The 21051-nt window shown below is 41.4% G+C and overlaps 2 protein-coding genes across 2 annotated transcripts; one reads left to right on the top strand and one right to left on the bottom strand.

Annotated features, from left to right (window-relative positions):
• Positions 1 to 655: 655 nt before the first annotated feature.
• On the bottom strand, positions 656 to 16490 carry atp7a (ATPase copper transporting alpha). The gene is made up of 23 exons (XM_008420041.1): positions 16213 to 16490; positions 14890 to 15020; positions 11683 to 12187; positions 9288 to 10043; positions 8479 to 8673; positions 8233 to 8396; positions 7950 to 8111; positions 7731 to 7807; positions 7384 to 7606; positions 7047 to 7280; positions 6835 to 6926; positions 6552 to 6679; positions 5555 to 5709; positions 5335 to 5469; positions 5003 to 5197; positions 4569 to 4751; positions 4252 to 4465; positions 4026 to 4172; positions 3796 to 3938; positions 3116 to 3319; positions 2787 to 2904; positions 2329 to 2431; positions 656 to 2233 (listed from the first exon to the last, which is right to left on the bottom strand). Exons 2-23 carry the CDS (start codon positions 15007 to 15009, stop codon positions 1960 to 1962), a joined length of 4527 nt encoding a protein of 1508 aa, XP_008418263.1. The 5' UTR covers positions 15010 to 15020; positions 16213 to 16490; the 3' UTR covers positions 656 to 1959.
• Positions 16491 to 19850: 3360 nt separating this feature from the next.
• On the top strand, positions 19851 to 20760 carry fbxl3l (F-box and leucine-rich repeat protein 3, like; the record flags this gene model as incomplete). The annotated part of the gene is made up of 3 exons (XM_017307035.1): positions 19851 to 20150; positions 20351 to 20473; positions 20563 to 20760. Coding segments are annotated over 3 exons (621 nt in total), but the record flags the coding sequence as incomplete, so codon positions are not given.
• Positions 20761 to 21051: the final 291 nt, after the last annotated feature.

Here is a 21051-nt window from a genome sequence, read left to right as displayed (position 1 = left end):
TTTGTGTCGTTTGTTCATTTTAAGTAGATGGCTCCACCTTTTGGTCACGGGCACAGGAGCATAATAAAAATGCAGGAATAATCTGAAAGTTTATTTCAGAAATTCTTAAAAAAAAAATCCTCATTACACTCACAGTAAAACATAGCTTATTTCTGTTTCTTTAATTTCTTGCAACTACTGAAAACGAAATTTCCTGAAAGATGTATCTTTCAGAAAACCAGTTGTTTTACAGAAATGTTATATTATGATCATGTGTTACTATCAAGGGGAAGACTTGATGTCCAGCTGACAAGATTAGCCATGAAAGGTGGATAGTAAAGAAGCTGGTTGGTCAAGCTGTAGTTCCTGCTTAWTACGGGAAAGTTAGTGGATGGGAAAAAACCTAGACCAAGCACTAGGTTTATACACATCCTGTATATAAACTCTTTCATACAAACTGTTTTTATTAGTCTTACGCAATATTTTACATTGTTGGAAATGTAAAATATTACATTTACATCAAGGCAAAACTAGATTTTGCCTTGATTTTGTCAAAATTAACAGAATTAAACTTACTATGTATAATGAATCAATACAACAAATGTAAACTATGATTTTGAATTACTTTCATAGCTTAACTTTTCTATGATTATTTGTACTGAGATGTACAACAGGGCTGCGTTACAAAAGCGTTTTATTCAAAGGCACAATGTTTGGAAGAACCACAGAGGATAAATGGGCAGACTGCAAACACACCTCAAACCTTATGAACATTTTCACAAAAAGATTGCACAAATACAACAGATTGGCATAAATGGACCCACAAATAAATTCAAGATTGGTCTGCAGAAGAAAACAGCATTACTGGATGAACCTGGTGGCTCTTTAGCTTAGGAAGAAAGCAATACAAAAATAAAGTGTAGYTGAGCAACTTTCTACAGATTTTACCAGATAACTGCAAATAAAATACTGCAAAAACAAACAATGACAGTTTTATGGTCTGCAAAATGAGACCCTTCTAATCTCATTTGATTGTACAAAGTGGTTCAGTAAAACAAGCTACTTAGTGAGTTTTACCTGTTTGGTCGACTTGATTGGAAACCACTGATGCTGTGGGACGAACGTCGTTTCGTTCATCAAGTGCTCTAACATGAATCCATCATAAAAGCAAAAAAGTGACAGATTGGTATTACATAAATCCGTAGAAAACAGTAACACTGTACTTTATGAGTTGTAACCAGAAGCTGGATGCGAACATGTTTAGTGTTTGGCCTTTGTGAGGCCAGGCATGTCTGCAGCAGGCAACTGAAGCAATCCAAGCACAAAGGGACTCGCGTAACAACTTCTGCTCAGTTCTAAACGAGTAGAAACACATTCMCTTTCACATTGACGGAAAGGTGCAAAAAAAACCCAGATCCTTTAGCGCGTGCCGACTATAAACATGTAACCTTTGCTCACACATTGTGGACATAAAGTCCAAGAAAACGGGTGAAGATTGCCATCTTTGGAATGTGTTGGACTTTGCAAAGGTAGCGTTTSAGCTGGCACTTGGGTAACGTTTACAGCTCGCTCCCCTGCGATCGACTTTCTGCTTGTTTCAAGGCTGCTTAGTTAGAGTTATCATTATGTGATTATTAAAAATCAAACTTGGCATTTGGACTCAACAACTTCATTCTCCACATAAGAGGACACAATGACAAAAAGTAGATAAATAATAATATAAATAGAATAATCACACAACAGAGTTCAAATTTTCCTCCTTTGTAGTGTCCAGGGGAACCAAAGTTTAAATGTCTTTGGGTCGATCTCGAAGATTGTAAAGGCAAAGGAAGATCATCTTTCTGGCCCGCCACAGACGGTCTTGTGAGCTAACTTCAAGTATGGATGGACCGGTTTTCAAAGAAACCTTTTGGTCTCAGCGTAGTTCAGCCTCTAATAACTGAAGTGTCTGTCTAAGCAGGCCGCTTGGGACGCACGCGCTCAGCAGATCTCCTCCTCGCACAGCGGCCCCCCCACCAGCAGCGAGTGTTTATCGGGCTCGCTCAGCACCAAGCTGTTGAGCGAGTGCTTGTCGGAGCGCAGCGAGTTGATGGAGGCCCGGCTGTAGTTCACGATGCGGTCCAGCAGGCTGAGTTTGGGGGAGGGACGGCGCAGCTCGCCCATGCCGATGTGAACGCTGACGTCAGACAGGCTGCCCTGCCGCCTGCTGCTGCCGAGTTTGGCTTCCAGCATCTCGGCGCTGGGTTTCGTGTAACTGAGCGACGACACACAAAGAGAGCGGTGAGGGGCAAAAAAACAACAACAACAAAAAAACTAACGGGAGAACACRAGCCAAAAATATCTCATTACCATTTAAGTAGAAGGGAGGACAAAACCACAGACACAGATGACAGCGCCATGGCAGCAGAACCCATCCATGGCTGTAGCACCAGGCCAATGGGCAGGAACACACCTGGAGGAGAAACAGAGTCTCRGTACMGACAGGCTTGAAAATTATTTAAGTGATATGAGTCATGGTAGAAACATAAACAAACCAGGGTTCCYGTTTCATTTTCAGATCGAAATTTGTGCAATTTTCAAGTCAAAATTCCAAACTTTTCCACAAAAGTTTGAGAAAGATTTCTTTTTCACAAGGAAATGGTTAAGTGGACAGACAGTTATGGATCCAATATCCAATAGGAAATGTATCAGTCTTGAAATTCAAACACCTTTCCATTACTTTTCACACTTTGTTCCGACCTGRAAAATCCCACAGTTTTCCGAACAGGAATCCAGATAAACCTTTYGGATATTTTYACAGTGCCTACCAGCAGCGATGGGAATGCCAACCAGGTTGTAAATCAGAGCAAAGACGAAGTTGATCCTGATCCTCTTGACCGTCTTCTTGGAGAGGTCGATGCTGCCGACGACGTCCAGCAGGTCGTTCTGTGAGCAGAGAGCAGATCTTGTGTTTAAAACCGAAAATGTCRACAATAAATGTTCRCTCTTTACAAAAAGTTGAAAAACCTGTGTGATAATAGAAAAAAGCTTCACTTTTTTATTAATCACTGCTCAAAATGTTAAGCATTTAATAACTTGACCARCAATGTTTTATATTCCTATGTGATTCAACAACTTGACAATTTCCAGTTCTTACCCTGATCAACACCACATCGGCTGCCTCGATGGCAACATCTGTCCCGGTTCCTATGGCGATGCCGACGTCAGCCATTGCCAGAGCGGGCGAGTCGTTAACCCCRTCTCCCACCATGGCAACTCTCTTCCCGGCCTGCTGCAGCTGCTCCACTTTGGCCACCTTGTGGGAGGGCAGCACCTCGGCAAACACTTTCCTGATGCCCACCTTTTGGGAAATAGTTAAAAAAATAAAGAGTTGCAACCAGTTGTGGCTCGCAAAAGTATTCATACCCGTTTAACTTTTTCAAATTTTGCAGCAACAACAAACCAACTAGAAACCAACAAACACAATGGTCATCCATTAAAAAAGAAGGAGCAAGCAAGGAGAGCATTAATCAGCTGCAGAGATCCACAGCTGACAGGATAACCATGAGGGCTGCACTCCATAAATCCAGTCTTTAAAGAGTTAGTGCCACTTTTTCTCCTTTCAATCTCAGCTTGAGCTAGACTCCAAAGAAAAGACCACAAATTTCAGGATCCAGATGTGGAAGGCTGACAGAGAGTGTATTTGCATCCTGTATTCTTTTCCTTCCATTTCACAATTATGCTTCAAGTACGTTAAGGTTTTTGGTGACAATGTGAGAAAATGGAGAAAAGTTCAAGAGGTACGAATGTTTTCCTGTTCCTTCCTTCCTTCCTCACCTGGGAGGCGATGGCGCGCGCTGTCTTACTGTTGTCTCCGGTCATCAGCACCACCTCCAGACCCATGTTTGTCAGCGTGTGGACGGCCAGCTCCGCCTCAGGTTTCACAGTGTCGGCTATGGCTATCATYGCACACAGCTCGTCTACAAGCAAAATGTACATTTTTACAAGTTACTGTTTTGTTTTTGTTTTTTTAAAGAGAGCGTATTTATAGCTGAACAATCACTCACTGTCCACAGCGACCAGCACAGCAGTGCGTCCTCTGCGCTCATGCTCCATCATGGCTTCATCGATGTCTGGTCCGACCTGAAGGCAGTTTCTTCTCATCCATTCCCTGTTGCCGATCAGGACAACGTAGACGGCTGTCTGGACCAGACCTGCGGAAAATATTATTCAAATTCTCTTAAACTCACCCTTCAAAAAAGTGAACCATTACAGTTTGGCTTCTCCACGTACTCAGAGGCTGTGGATCCATTGTGAGCGGGTGGGAGCTGGCCGGCGTACGAGTGTCGCTGATCTGGACGAGGATGCTGCTGCGCTGGTTGTTGTCCTCGCTGTCGCTGTCTGCCTGCTTCAGCAGAGACTCCGTGTTGCTGACCCGACATCGGACGCCGCAGCCCGGCACGGCCTGAAAGTCGGTGCAGGTGCCGAGAGACTCCGTACCGAGCTCCTTCGCGCCACAAAACAGGGAAACGCAAACATTTGGTGTTTTATAACCATTTCAGCKAAGGGAAGCGTGGGCTGATGGATTACATCTGAGAGAGAAAACCAACCTGCTTGCAGTATTTGGTAATAGCGGCTCCCAGTGGGTGTTCACTGTTGTTTTCTGCTGTGCCCACAATGGCCAGCAGGCGGGAGCGAGGCATCGTGTTTCCTTCCACCACCATCTTGACTTGGACGACCTTCGGAGCGCCATATGTGATCGTCCCGGTCTTGTCGAATACGACAGACTGGACCTGAAATAACCAGGTGGGTAAAAAGTAAGACTGAGAACATTTGGATGACTTTACAATAAATCTTTTGATAACTTTTGTTCAGACTAAAATGGATGAATGGAAAGTCAAATATTTGAACAATTTCTCCGTCCTTTTTGTCTCTTTTTCTATATTTATACAGTCATTGAAAGAATTTCAAAGGAATTTGAGACTTTTCCTCGCTGTAGGAAATCTGTAAATCGATTATCGCCAGAGAATCGCTACAAACGCACCTTATGAGCCATCTCTAGGGGCTCTCCTCCTTTTATCAGGATGCCATTTTGGGCTCCAACCCCAGTTCCCACCATGACAGCTGTCGGGGTTGCCAGACCAAGAGAACAGGGGCAGGCGATGCACAGCACTGTTATGGAGGCCTGGAAGGCAAACCGAATCACTGCCTCGGTCCTGGAAATGCTTCGATCATAACCCTGCAGTGGAAAGAAGGGACAAGAAAAAGTATATACATATATTACAGATAGTGAGAAAGCAATTCTCTACATTTAATTATGGAAATAAAAATTTAACATTTTCCTGCCACTCTAAGGTGAACAAACAATAAACTCACAGGAAAGAAATGCTCCACCAGAGAAAAGTCCAAAAACCCAATGATGATCCAGGCAATCAGTGTGAGCAACGATATTACAACGATGAAGGGAACAAAGTAGCCACTGATCTTATCTGCATACTGCTGGATAGGAGCCTGCAAAACAACATTAAAATAAGTAATAGACTTACAGGAGGTTTTTTTCCTAAATATGGTCGATTTAACACAGATTTTAACTCACCTTTGAGGTCTGCGCCTCCTCCACCAGCTTAACAATCTGAGACAGCGTGGTGTCCATCCCAACGTGAGTAGCGCTGACCAGCAGAGAGCCGTTCTGGTTTATGGAGCCGGCGATCACTGAGCTCCCGGGCTTTTTTGTCACCGGCATGGCCTCCCCTGGAATCACATTGCAGCTACTGATCAGAAATGCAGCACAAGTTAAGAATATGTGCATGTTTCTGTTCTCTGACTATTATTTTTTACTTTTTATAATCACAAACTTTAACACATTTGGGGGAGATTTTGTATTACAGAACACAAAGTAGTGCATTATATAGTGGCGGGGAATRAAAATTGTCAACTTTATGTATGCTGTGGATTTGTATGCATCCCACTGACTCACTGCAAGTCGCTTTGGGATATTGTCTTTAGCAGCTTTATTTAGAAACTAAAGGTTTGCCTATTCTTCTTTGAAAAATAGCTCAAGCTCATTCAGATAAAGGAGAGAGCATTACTCAACGTCAGAGTTCTTGGTTGGATTCCGGACAAGACTTTGACTAGACCAGATATTCTACAATCAAACTGTTATAGGTGTTTTAAGGTTGTTCTCCTGTTTCCGGTTCTTTAAGTGCACTCTGCATGTTTTAGATGTTTCTCTGGTTTAAAACACCAGAATCAAAGGTTCTTCTGCAGATCTTGCGCCATCTACCATGTTTCACAGTTCAGGGTGATGTGAACTGTAAAACAGTGCTGAAAGTTTTGGTCTTATCTGACCAGAACACTTGCTTCCACATGTTTGTGCAAATTGCAAGTTCTGTGGCAAAACTGGAAGAAGGACTTTCTCTTTCAACATACAAAGTGTTGTACTTTAATGGGAATTGGGAAAGCATTGTAAAAATTGTTTTCCTAAAAAAATACAAAAAAAAACAGAAGCAATCACCTTCTGATGATTGCTTTTAACCGTACTCAGGAATTATGAACCCCGTTCTTAACTCCAAACAGACACAAATGCAACCAACCTGTGATAAGAGACTCGTCTGCCATCGAATGTCCCTCAATGACCCTCCCATCAACCGGAAACTTCCCACCGGGCACGACTTTGACCACGTCGCCTCTCTGCACCAGCTCAACGTCCACCTGTTCCTCACTAAAACAAAAATCAAATAATCTGACTGTTATTCAAGTTAGTGTATTCATTTGATCAAAAATCTGAATTTTTTTTTCTGTTCCGGTGTTTACATATGATTGTAATCTGTAAACATCCAAAGATGTAAACAAATAGACGAAGAAAACAACGAGAACCTGAGAACGCAGTTGTCGCTGCTGAGGTTCACAACGGTGGCTTCTGTAGCTTGTAACGACATCAGCTTGGATAAAGCCTCAGAGGTTTTGCTCTGGAAGGAACGCACACAAAAAAAAAATGTTTATTCGCTTGTAAAAAAAAACAACAAAAAAAAAAAATTTAAAAGGCTTTCTCCAAATTCAAACAATCAACAATCACAAGGGAACTAGACCTTCGCGATCTGTTCCAGCCAGCGTCCCAGCGAGATGAAGACAAAGAGCATGGGAGGCGTGTCAAAGAATGTGATGGGGTTGACTTTCGCTTTCTCCACCATGGCAACGATTAGGACGATCAGAGAGTAGCTGAAGGCGATGGTGGTGGCCAGAACGATGAGCACGTCCATGTTGGCAGACTTGTGCTTCACCGCTTTGTAGGCTTGGATGTAGAAGTAACGACCTCCAATAAACTGACCATTAACAAAATGACAACAAACAGAGAATACTCACTGCCCTACATTGAATCTGTCAGATTAACCAGCTGGAAATCTAAAAATCGTCAGTGTAACTCACCTGCACAGGCACACAGAACATAAAGGAGAGGAGGTTCATGATGGAGAGGCCGGGGAGCAGCTGCCTCTCCAAGAACATGGTGGAGTGGTAACGGTTGCGGTCCTCAATCGTGGCGTTGTGATGGTGCGTAGCGTTCATCTTGTGGTCCATATAAATCATGTAGACCATCATGCCCATCACAGGCACGCAGAAAACCAAGCTCACCAGGAAGGACTTCCTCCACCTGAACGAGTGAACGCGTCTTAGTTAGAGAATTTTTATTTATGATCAAATTTTACTGGTGGGAGAAAAAAAGCGTAGCTATAAAACTGGAACCACTGAAGAAAAAGAAAAAGGATGATGCTCACTGTCGTATCTCTTTGCTGTGGTCCAGGTGACTGGCTGTACGGTCCCTCTTCACTAAAGATGCCTCAAATCCCATATTCTGCAAACAAACGATTGTTTACCATTGATATTGTTGAGCGAAACTCAGATACAATGAATGGAGTCGTCGTTTCACAGTCATTACGCTTTATCAGGATAGTCTGAACATCCGAGAGCAACGGAAATATTTTCTACATCTGCACCTCAATCAGCTTGATGATGTCTCGCGGCCCAATAACTTCTGCGTCATACTTCACATGTGCTTTGTTGGTCGCCAAGGCAACGGAGGCATATATAATCCCCTTCTCTCTGACGAGGGTTGATTCGATTTTATGAACACATGAGGCGCACGTCATTCCCCTGACCTGGTGGACGGCGGGGGAACCAAACAGAGATGAGCACACGAGMGTCACASTGCAGGCTGAAAATGTTGCATAAAAAAACCAAACATGTAAACGAAAAAGCTGACGCTTGTGACCAACTCACCACCAGCTCTAGGTTTCCATCGGMTCCCTCGTAGTTCTCCATCACGGAGGCGGTGAAGCCCAGCTCCTTCACACACTCCGCTATCGTCTGCGGATCAGTGACCTCGGGGTTGTAACGGACCTCCGCTTTGCTYGCCATGAGAGCCACCAGAACGGAGTAGATCCCTGAAAGACATTTGAGATTTCCTCTGTAGCATTCATCACCAGAAAGGTTCACGCAGACGAATCCCACTGTTGTTTTGCGCACCAGCTTCGTTTTTGAGGTTGCGCTCGATGTTTGACACGCACGAGGCGCACGTCATCCCTCCGATCTGGATGTAGCATTTGGAGGGCGTGGATCCCAGCAGGGTTTCGTTGTGGAGCTCGCTGTCGAAGTTCTTCTTCTGGACACGCGGAGACCTCGGTAGTACGGGATCCGATGCAGGCAGCAGAGAATTGGTTTCTGTTGTTGAGATAAAGAGTTTACAGATTACTCCCAAAATCAAATCACCACACTTTTGTGCAAACAAAACCACTCCTTTTTACACACTGTGCTTCAATGTGGTCAGACATTCTTGCAATTATTTTCACAGCGTCTTCATCAACAGTTCTTCAGGCCTTTTCAAACTCTTTTAGTGTTTTTCTACAGGAGACGAACGTGTATAAAAGTAAACCTTCAGACGCACAAAGAGGAAGGAAAGATGTATCATCCTTCAGTTGAAGTTGCTGGTTACAAAAAACCCAAAAAACTCCAACTAAACCCAGGTTAGGTTGTCAGTCATGTACATGACCAACATGTGAAATGTCAGCAGAATATACAACTTTAGGGATAAAAAAAATTATATATATTATTTATGAGCTGGTCTAGTGGAATTTTCATTCACCACRATCTCTCAGGTTTACACAGAATGATCAGAAAAAGAGAAAATATCTACTCAGCAACCGTTATGAGGATGAATGCGATGTTGATAATACATCAATGGTCAGAATGTTCAAGGTGAATAAAAAGCAGCAGCAGAAAATTAGTCAAGAGGAAGAAAAAGCCACCTGGGTGTAACACATGCCGCCCACTCTTACCAGGTAAAAATGCATCAAAGCCCATGTCTTCTATGGCTTCCTTCAGCTCCTCTGGTGTGGTGAGAAGAGGGTCATACTCAAAGACTCCCTGGTGGTCAGTCAGAGACACCTGAGCCGACCTCACCCCCTTCCTCTGGGAGATCATTCCTTCGATAGACTGCACACAGGAGTTGCAGGTCATGCCTTCGATGTGAATATGAACAGCAGACACCAGCGGCTGGGTGAAGCACGGCTGTGAAGCAGCAGGTCTGGGCTGTAGTGCTGAGATGGTGAGCGCCGGTGACGTGGATGCGGGACTGAGAGTGTGGGAGAAGTCCAGGGGTTCGGTCTTAAAGTTTCCCGGAGGAAGGGTATCGATGGCTTGCTGCAGCTGAGTCACTGTGACCTTCAGAGGGTCGTAGCAGATGGAGGCCTGCTCCTTCTCCAGAGAGACCTCCACAGAGGAAACGCCAGGCAGCCTGGAGATGTTGTCCTCAATGTTGACCACACAAGAACGGCAGTGCATGCCTTTCACCCTGAGCCTGGCGCACGCCGTGTCTACGAAGACCTCCGTCTCCTCGGACGTCTCGGGCGGAGAAGCCGATGCTTTTTGAGAGTCGATGAAACGTTCGATGTCTCTGTTGGAGAGCTGCAGGGGGCGGGGCTTGGATTTGACGAAGGCTTTGAAGCCAGCCACGCTAATCTGTTCGATGATGGTCTGGATGGTGGTGAGGTAAGGCAGGTAGACGACTGTAGCTTCCTGAGAGTCCAGAACAACTGCAGAGAGAACAGGAGTGAGTTAATATGCAGAGTGAAGCACAAGATGCGCAAAGATACAGATGTTTACATAAAGGAAATATATACATAAGGAATGCACAATGTTAGTTAAACTAACTGCAATAGTATTATTGATTAGTGCAATGATGTTAATAATTATATTTTTATCCAAATTTTCTCCGACATGGCCGTATCCYAACACTTCCAGTGAATTTAAACACCTCAGTCACTAAAATCTGAAGGATATCAGGTGTGGGCCGCAAGAATCCTTCCAATGTAATGCATCTTCAAATAAAATAACCTTCTAAATGATGCATTCAAGCAATACATGTTCTGATAATGGAATAATGACTGTAATTCAATATATTTTGGAGTTTAAATCTAAATAATTAAAGACTTAATTTACCAAAGGCTTTTTCTTAAAAACTGATTAGCTTAAATCATTTTTTAAGTCTTTCGTGGAGTTTAATTCTTGCCTTAAAACAAAACAAAAAAATAAAACCAGACAGGACTGGAACACAAAAAGTGTCTGACTTTATAAGCAACAATCAATAGTTTTTGTTTTTTTTAGAATAGCAATTTTTAATCACTCTATTCAAGTAAAATATTAAGAATTACTCTTCTTCCTAATAGTTGCCTAAATTTTCCCTCTAATAAATAAAGTAATAATTTTCCAGGATTYCAGATGTTATATTTTCATATTTCGTCCACCAGGRGGCAGCGCAACACAACCGGATCGAACATGTCTTCAGTGTTTCTGTTCCGAATGTTTTTGTTCCCATCGGCTTMATAAGGAATATTAATATGAAGAGCCTCAAAATGCCTAAATGTAATTTATCTGGTAAAGTAATTTAAATACTAGTTTAAAYTTTTTCTGATAGCTAAAACATTATGCCAATATTATTTATACTGGTTTAGTCTTGCTTATCATCTACATTTAAGGATTGTTTTATTTTAYTTTTGTCATTTTCGTGAGTTATTTTGCAAGAAATGGGACTGCAACCCATTTTATTGTGCTTGTACAATGACAGCAGACAACCTATTCTGGAAAGAACAACTCGAAACACTTAAACCAGGGCAGCAAATTGGTGAGAAGGGTCATAAACCATTTTCCATCGTTATTATATAGCAGTTATTTAATTATTTGCTCTGTGTAAGATTATCTAAAAGCTTATATTCAGCGGAAAAAAAMCTTTTAGTGCAATAGCCCCATCAATGGTAAAAAAAATTTATTTAACAGACAGCTACTGTTCATTTTAAAGGGAAATGTTTTTGAAATATAAACTTATTTGAAATAATTAAATTGAACAATCTGTTATAAAACATAAAATAAATTATAAAATAAGCTAAACTTTTTTGTGCTGCAGCTRTTTATACAATAGCCGCAGCACGGTGTTGAATGTGTTACATGCTTCTACGATGGGACATAAATCTGTCTGCAAACATGTCAGTAAATATAATCCCATCTGTTTACATTTCCTTCCCTGCAACACTTGTGAGAGGATTTCATGAGTCACTCTCAAATCCATAAAGACAATCTCTCAGGTTCATAACGCCCTGACCCTGGCCCCGTGAGACGTGCAGCGCAGCACCTCAGTCAGACGTGACTGCAGGTCTCAGAGCCTGTCGAGAACATCACCTTTGATCTTTTTAATCCCTTTCAGTTTTCCGATCTTCCCTTCAATGGTGGTGGTGCAAGAGTGGCAGGTCATTCCTTCAATGCTGAGCTTCAGAACCGCAGCTTCGCTGGCCGCGGTGTCCGGCTGGGACACGCTCTGGCCTTTCTGCACTGGGCTGCCAGGAGTTTGCTTCTCCTGAGGTGAGACACCTCCCACCACCTCTCTGAGCAGCTGGACGGAGGTCAGCGAAGGAACATAGGTGACAGTCAGGCCCATGCTGGGTGCGCTCTCCTGGACGTCAAGCACCCCTTGAATTTGTGACAGCTTCTCCAAAGCCTCCTGCTGGGCTGCAGGTGTCAGTCCTGACGTGGGGATCAGCTCAGTGTCTGTAAACACCGGAGTGGCAGTGCTGCTCTCTGGTACGCTGGACTCAAAGCCCATGTCCTCGACGGCTTCTGATAGGGACTCASGGCTCTGTTGACTGGAGTCAAAAATAACCGTGGCACTCTTCTTCTCCAAAGACACCTGGAAAATAAAAAAATAAATAAAATAAAATAAAATGTTAAACAAGGACAATGTGGAGAATTATTGTTCCGATTAAGAATGCACTGATCCACTTTTTTTTTTTTACTTCCGATACCGATACACATATCTAAGGTTTAGTATTGGCTCTTCATTATTACAGCACATTTAAATACAAAAGCTTCACAAGCTTGGTCAAACGTAAAAACAACACAACATAGTTTTTTTTTTTTTTTTTAGTCAGTACAATTAGTATAACAGTCATTGTACAATAAACAATAAAGAAACTGGGTAACACTTTGTTTGAAAGGGTGTGCATAAGAGTGGCATGACACACTGTCATAAACATGACATAACACTTGACATGAACATGCATGAGTCTTCATAAATRTTTACGACTGTTGTCATAAAGTGTCAATCGGTAACTAATGACACTTTTAGTGCAAAGCTGCACTAAAAGTTGAATTAAAAGTCCATTAAAAGTGTTAACTTTGCATTAAAAATGTCATTATTTACCAAATGACACTTCATGGCAACAGTCGTAAACAGTCATGAAAACTCCTTCATGTTCCTGACAGGTGTTGTGTCATGCTTATGACACCGTCATGTCAGTCTGCACACACCACTTCAAATAAAGTGTTATCAGAAAGGTAAACTGACTAAAACAATAGGTTGACTAAACTAAATAATAAACCGGTTCTTTCAAATGGTTCASAGGGTGCGATTAGCAATTCTAAATATAATGTAAAATAAACAACATAATAGCATGACATCACTCAGAGCTCAAAGATTAGAAGTAGACTGAATAGATCTGCCCTTATGGATCGGCCACATTGTCGCGATACCTGATCTTTTAAATATTGAGGCCGATACATTTTTTAATATTGGATCCGTGCATTTCAGATATCAACGTTTTTCCATATAGGCAGAGATATCATTCCAATCCTAGCTGTAATTAGTTYATTTTACAATAAAACATTAAGATTAAYGCCTTAATCCTCTTGGGTTTTACTGGTTTTGACTGACTTTGTTCACCGATTTTCATAAACAGAGGAAACCCTGAGGAGGCTTCAAAAGGCTGGAGGCGGGGGCGGAGGTTCCTCTTCATGCAGAGAGCAGCAGCCCCACACCCCACCCCACAACTACAAATAAGTGACTTAGAGCATATTCATGAATAGCTCAAACAAAGCCTAGATCTAGATCCAATAGAGAAYCTGCAGCAAGATTTGAAAATTGCTGTGTACAGACACACTCTCYATCCAATTTGACTGAGTGGGAGCAATTTATCAACGCAGAAAGAATTAGGTCTACGAAGCTGGAAGCAAGAAACACCAGAAGTCATGCAACTACTGTCACACAGAAGAGCCCTCTTTTTACTACAATTTCACACAACCTGATAGCCACAGATGTTCAGTGACTTCATTTACCAATTATGTCTTTTTTTTTCATTTTACCGATTGGTATATTCTGCACTGTGTTATAATTAGCTCTGATTAATTACAAACTGGATTACTTTGTCTTGTAAAGTGCATTTTGATWGCGAATTGGTGCTAAATACTGTTATGCGATGGTTATTAGGGAATAATTGCCGTCTCTAGATTTCTGAAGCAGTAGGAAAACATTCCCCGCCCAAAAAATCTGCTGCTGCAACTGCAGTGGCAACTTATTCAACAACGATTTGACTCACAGGGGGCTCAATAGAGATGTCTGCCACACTTTTAAGATTTCTGCTTACAAAACAGTATGAAAAYCGTAATTCATTTAACTTAATTATGGAGTCACCACTATGTGCTGGCATACTACATAAAATACCAATTAAAGCATCTAGACATTTGCGCTTGCGACACAGTGGCTGTGTATGCGCTTATTAAAGCAACTTACACTGAAGTTAGTTCAACGATGGTTTACATAATATTGTTATATGGCCATATTAAGTCACTGCAGCTCTAATTTAATGGCATTTTACAGCCTTCGTTCATGGCCTTTGGTAAGCGTCTGGCACGTTCAGTCAGCATGATGACCCTCAGGTCACCTTCTTAAGCAAGAAGGAGACATGTGATGCTCAGAAGGCATCACCTGATTCAACCACAAGTAAAAAAAAAAAAAAGGAAGCAGTTTCCAGCTGCTTTAGTGGTAACTTTTTCTTAAAATTGGGGAACAAAGAAAAATACACATTGTTCTTCCAAGAGAAAAATGAAAGACAATTCGCTTTGCTCAGATCACTTATAAACATATAATCCCGGCACTAAATTCTGTTACCCTCAACCATTTCCTGTGGGGGCAGAGGACATATCGACCTGTTGTCGCAGTCCTGCGCAAAGGGCAGGGAATTATTGAGAACACGGTATTACATTATCTTCTCATTCAGCCTTAGCCTGAGGGGTAAACATACAATAAACAAAACAGCAGACCACCACTACTTCAATTAAGCTGTCTAATATGGCTGCACTGATGGAAATCAGACAAGCTGCTCCCTAAGAAACAGAGCTGTACCAAACGATCCACTTCTACCATGAAGAGAATAAAACCCATATAAATGTATATCTAAGTTAACAAGAAGATTCTCTGCTCAAGAGTTACATAGTCAAAACATTAAAAGACCAATCTCGTTTGAAATAAATGCAGAAGTCATCAAATTTAAAGGTCAGCGAGTCAAGATGGAGCATAAAATGCAGAACAGCAGAAAGTATAAAATCAGCCGTTACCTTTATATGTATCACTCCATGAAGAGACCCAATCCGCTGCTCTATGGACTGAACACAAGAGCCACAGGTCATTCCCTCAACTCTGAGGGAAACCGAGCACAGGTTTATCTTTTGCGTCATGACTGCTTTACCTAAAAGCACAGAAGGAAAGATTTAAATGTCAAAACAAGAATACACCAGAAAAAAAGAGAAAAGGTAGAGCTGAGGAGATTGTTTTTCTCAAGAAGAGAGATAAAACCAGGACATTGCAACAACATGACGGTCTTGTTCGAGTTCTATTAAAACGTCAATAAGAATAAGCCCCTGTATATGTATAAAAAATATATGCAGAAAACCTAAAAGAAAAAAAAACATAAACCAATTTGGAATACTGATGATGTTTGCTGAACTTTACCAATTGTTCATTATTCGTGAATTATATAGTTTCATTTTCATTTCTGTTGTATATTTGTTATTTGTTATTATGCAACTTTAACAAACATTACAATCTTATCCACTATATTATTTTGTACTTGCCATTATTTTAGATTTCATTGCAAACATTTTGAATGTTTTACACTAAAATAAATAAAGCATAAGATGAATAAAGTATCTATTTATCTATCTATCTATCCAATTCGTAAATTAATTTGTCTGAAAAAATAAATTCAGAAAGAAACACATAATGAATCTGCTTTTCCGATCTTGTCATTGCAAATGATCTCTATAAAAGCAAACATCTCTCTCTCTCTCTCTCTAAAGGTCCAAGCTTGCTGTCAGAGCACCAATCCCTTTATTATGAGTTCATCTAAAATATTGTGTTTACATGCGTTTAAAACGGTTTTTTCTACATTACTGCAGATCTACTGAGATCTCTTAAAGCCAATCATGTGGACTGTAGGTCCTTTTAGTCTTAACTAAAGTGCAATTAACATATAGAACCACTTCTAAGAACTGAGACACAAGACTTGCATTGTCACTTCAAGGAACAAGGACAAACAAATCAAATATGAAATGTGTTGATGTTTTGCTTTCGTCAACAGGTCGCTTCTACAATAAAAATGCATGCTCTTTTCTAGATCCAGAGTATAAGCCTAATTTATCTCAATTTAAAATAAGACTAAACATGCCTAGTTAAGCACACCAGGAGCTGCATTTACAGCAATAGTTACTAAACCGATTATTTGTCACTTCGTTTCACCAGCAGGAACACAACACAAAATATATTAAGTATATATATATATATATATATATATTAACTTGAGCTTTAGCAAGAGACCCGCATCTATGTCAAGACAAATACGCCGCTAACAGAAGTGACTTTATAAAGTGATAAACTCTTACCTTCAGTAGAGAAAAAAAAAGGTTAGCTACAGGCTACACAGTGTTGACTGTCAGGCTAAGAAGCTAAGCTAACAAGCTAACAGCCTCTTCCCAGCTTTGGTTACAGTGAACCAAGTAGACCCGTCTGGACATGGTGTCGGAAGTGAGGAACTACTGATACTGATAAACTGAGAGTTTCCTTTTCCTTGCTTTCATAAAAACTCTTCTGTTTTTGGTTCCTTCAACTCAAGCAGACGTGACTGATCACTGGGCTGCACTGCGTCATCCCGAGGGGCGGAGCTCCGAAGCAGACGTTCAGTCGTTACGGGTTAATTTTGCCCTCAGTTCGTTCTTAAGGCTGATACTCGCATAGAGGCATTATTTGGGGTATAGCTTAACAATGAATAATCTGATATTCTTAATCGATTCTTATGTTATTTTACATCGAAAGAATTATGATATATAGGCTACGCTAGATATTAGTAAAATGAGTATTTCAGCAATACTTTTGTTTAGCTTCTATATCAGCAGATATAATAAAACAGCAGCTATAATAACACATTAATGTAAAAAAAAAAATGTAAAGAGCTGTGTAGATTGCTACTTCATTTTTATGACAAATTAAACTGAGAGAGTTTAATGTTACTGTGTCATAACAATTGTTTCTACCRTACTATTTTAATAACTAATTCACCGGTTTCCTTGAGAAAAACAACTTTAAATATATGTTTGAGAACTATTTGACAAGTCTACCGATCTTGTCAAATAGTCTTAMGATCTTTTACCTTCATAAACCGGACTTCCCTTTTGGTTTGTTTTCAGTATCAACTAGAAGAGAACATTTTTCTTTTACTCATCCAGTTGAACTTGTACCTCTCCACCTCCCAACGACCACAGCAATGCTGAGCATGCAGCAATAGTGAATGTGGATGCTTGCTTTGTGGCACAATGTCAATGCAAAGCTRGTCCTGCTTGCACAAACAGTTGAAACAGGATACTTAAATAAGAAAAACGACACAAACTTTCTATCTCACTTTGCCAAAATCCAGAATAAGGAATAAGAACAACTTTTTATTAGTTTTTTCCAAATTCAAACGTTGACACACATTTCTCTGGCATTTGGTGGAATTTCCTTTTGCAGAATGGCTTTGTTCAGTTGCTTTTCTTATCCTAACACAAGATCATCATCACATCAAATTTGGCCCAGTCTTCCCAACAGAACTGGTGTAAATAAGTCAGATTCGCAATCCACCTTGTTCACACATGTTTTCGTCTCTGGGCAGAAATGACCAATTTGACTGAGATTAGGTTTTTATGGCAGCCTCACCAATGCATCGACTTCATGGCTCCTCCAATATTATACATCTGCTGAAATCTTTATGATTTCAATCACCATGACCTTCCAGGTATCCYGTGTGCCTTTGGGTCCAATAATTTCACCAAATGTCGCATTTGAAGTACATTCTTGAGAAAAAATATTATACTGAAGTTTTCAATCTTCATTCATTGTTTTTATATATCCCTGGAAAATAAATTACTTACTTAACAGTCAAACCTAACATTTGTTAGCTCATTAAACATCCATCCATTTTCCTGCACCCTTGTCCCTCAGTGGGGTTGGGAGGGTTGCTGGTGCCCATCTCCAGCTGGCGTGCCGGGTGGGGGGTGGGGTACACCCTGGGCAGGTTGCCAGTCTGTTGCAGGGCAACACAGAGACACACAGGACACACAACCATGCACACACACACTCACACCTAGGGGCAATTTGGAAAGGCCAATTAACCTGACAGTCATGTTTTTTGGACTGTGGGAGGAAGCCGGAGTGCCTGGAGAAAACCCATGCATGCACAGGGAGAACATGCAGACTCCATGCAGAGGGACCGGGGCTGGGAATTGAACCCAGAACCTTCTTGCTGCAAGGCAACAGCTCTACCAACTSCGCCACTGTGCAGCCCCCTCATTAAACATAATAATAATAAATACTCAGACAATTTTTTAGTGCTTTTACAAATCAATCATTAGTCAACAATATTTGATTTTAAGACTAAAATAATTACAAGAAACTCTTTAATGTCATAAGTGAAAAAATGATTTCCACAAAATAATGACAAATAAAAAAAACCACAAAATAAGTCATTAACATAGACCAGACTTTTGCTTGCCCTCATGTCCTTCTGGAAAACTTTGGTGCACTGTGAGCAAAATTTATAGCCAAGATTCACTCCTGGGAAATCCTGAAGGTGACAGAATAGCCACAGATGTCCTTCTTGCACACAGTCTGATACTTGTTTACAAGATCGCGCGCGCACACACACACACACACGCGCGCACGCACACACACACACACACACACGCACACACGCACGCGCGCGCACGCACGCACGCACACACACACACACACACACGCAGACAAGTGTCCACACTCTGACACACTGACCTACTTTCTCATCGTGCGTTCACACAGTTTAGGGATCAAATCTACGTGCACTCATTCAAACAGAGCGACCGACTGACACGAACTATTAAACCAAACAAGGGGCCGGGCTGACTGTCTTCTGTGAAAGCAAACCTAAACATGTTGATTTCCCACAGATGCAGGTTTAATATTCAGCTGCTGTGTACACAGCAGTGCAGAGATGCGGGTCCATGTTTTCCCGCCCTCACGTGTACCCGCCGCTCCGCGTCAAGCTGTCGCTGAAGAGAGGAGAGCTCATTAGAGGAGCAGCTCCTGCTGTCCCACATCATCATCTTCATCAAGAGCAGCAGCAGCAGCAGCAGCAGCAGCGGCCAGGCTTCCCCCCAGTCACTGAGGGTCAGGGCTCCAGGTGAACGGCGCCTTCTCAACCTCCAGAGCACCAAACTCAGACGGAAATCATGCTTTTAACAACTCAATGTAAGTAATGGCGCATTTTAGTGTTATGATTTTGTTAGGTACGATTGAAAAAAAAAAAAAAAACCCAAACAAAATAAAATAAAAACTGTTTCATTGTCTCTGCATTTGTTAAAATGTGTGTGTGTTTTTGGTTAAAAGAGCTTGGATATCCTGTATAGAAAATGGAGTTTGTAAAGTGATAAAAAGAAAAAAAACAATGAATACATGATTATTTTATATTTTCAGCTTACATGCGGTTTCAGTAAGTAATAAACCTGTTTTGTGGATACAGAGAATAAGCTTGCAGTTCATGGATAGTGTTGCATGTAGAGAATCTGATTAATATTTGACATCAGGTTTAAGTCTTTTGGAGAAAGTTTTGCAGGAACACAGATACACTTACAAACATGSAAGAATTGTGTTTTTCTTCAATTAGTTAACTTTTCTTTAGTTGCTTGGATCTGAAGCCCCCCAGAGAAATGATCTCTTTCATGTTTATTCGGTGGTAAACACAGAAATACAATTTTGTAACAAACCACAAACTTCAGTGTGTTTTATCAAGATTTTCTGTGAAAGATCACACAGTAGTCAACAATTGTAAAGTGGAGAGAAGCCATGAAAAGCCATGACTGGGATTTGAAACATGTCTCACCATCGTCTGAACATTTACTACTTTATGTTGTCTTTTTAACACTTTCCAATCCTTCGACCTCACAGAAACCTCAGTAGTGTCAAAATGAAACGTGGAAGGTCTGCTCTCAACTCCAAACGCCCCATCTTCCCCTAACACGAGAAGCCAGGAAAAAGACACAAGCCCAGCTTTGCGCTGTCTCCACCAACGGACTGGGGCAACCTGGCCTACTGCATCGTTCTGCAGATCTTCCAGCACTTGTCCCTGTTGGACCGGGCTCGAGCCTCATCCGTGTGCCGGTGCTGGAACGACGTGTTTCACACGCCCGACCTGTGGCGACGGTTCGAGTTTGAGCTCAATCAGCCAGCCACTTCTTACCTGCGCTCCACTCACCCCGACCTCATTCAGCAGATCATCAAGAAGCACGCCCAACACCTGCAGTATGTTAGCTTCAAAGTAAGAACCTTCCAGCCCCCTCATGTCCACAATGATCCCAACAGATCAGCTGCTTTAAAAAACATTATGTGCCTTTTCTAATCCAAACCAAATGCTCTGTCACATTGTTTTGGCAGTTCTGTTTTTTTGCTTTACTGATATTTTTGTTATACTTTTATTATTTTTAATAAGTTATGAATCCCTGTTGCTGTTTGAATCAGGTCGACAGTAGCACAGAGTCTGCAGAGGCGGCCTGCGACATTCTCTCTCAGCTGGTGAACTGCACCATCCAAACCTTAGGGTTGATTTCCACAGCGCGGCYCAGCTTCATGGATGTGTCTCAGGTAAGTCCTCTGCCCGTCTTGCTCTTTTTACGCAAAAGGRCTCCTGYAAGGAAAAGGTTCTGTYCTAACTAMKRKYYTGTCCTCCGCAGGCCCACTTTGTCTCTGCTCYGACAGTCGTGTTTGTGAACTCCAAGTCCCTGTCGTCCATCAAGATCGATGACACCCCGGTGGATGACCCATCTCTGAAGGTGTTGGTGGCCAACAACAGCGACACCCTGAAGCTTCTGAAGATGAGCAGCTGTCCTCATGTCTCCCCAGCAGGTTGTTATATGACTATAYGACTATAGTAATGATGTAGTCTATGGTGCCATTTTCCCCCATTTGGTCACCTTGCAAACACAAATTAGTTTTAATGAGATGTAATGTGATAGGCCCACGTAAGGTGAGACATAATTGTGAACTTGAAGGAATGTAGTAAATATTTCCAATGTTTTTACAAATACAAATCTAAGAAATAGGGCATGGATTTGGGTTAAACCATTGGGAGTCAATATTTTACAAAAAACATTTTACTTTTCCAGTCTAGAGACTGAACACTAGCTTGAACTAAATTAAACAGGGAATGTCTAGTTAACATA

The sequence above is a fragment of the Poecilia reticulata genome, linkage group LG10, assembly GCF_000633615.1.
Source record: "Poecilia reticulata strain Guanapo linkage group LG10, Guppy_female_1.0+MT, whole genome shotgun sequence".
In the NCBI taxonomy this organism is placed as follows: Eukaryota; Metazoa; Chordata; class Actinopteri; order Cyprinodontiformes; family Poeciliidae; genus Poecilia; species Poecilia reticulata.
Note: the sequence above shows the minus strand (reverse complement) of the source record. Positions and strands in the feature narration are given on the sequence as shown.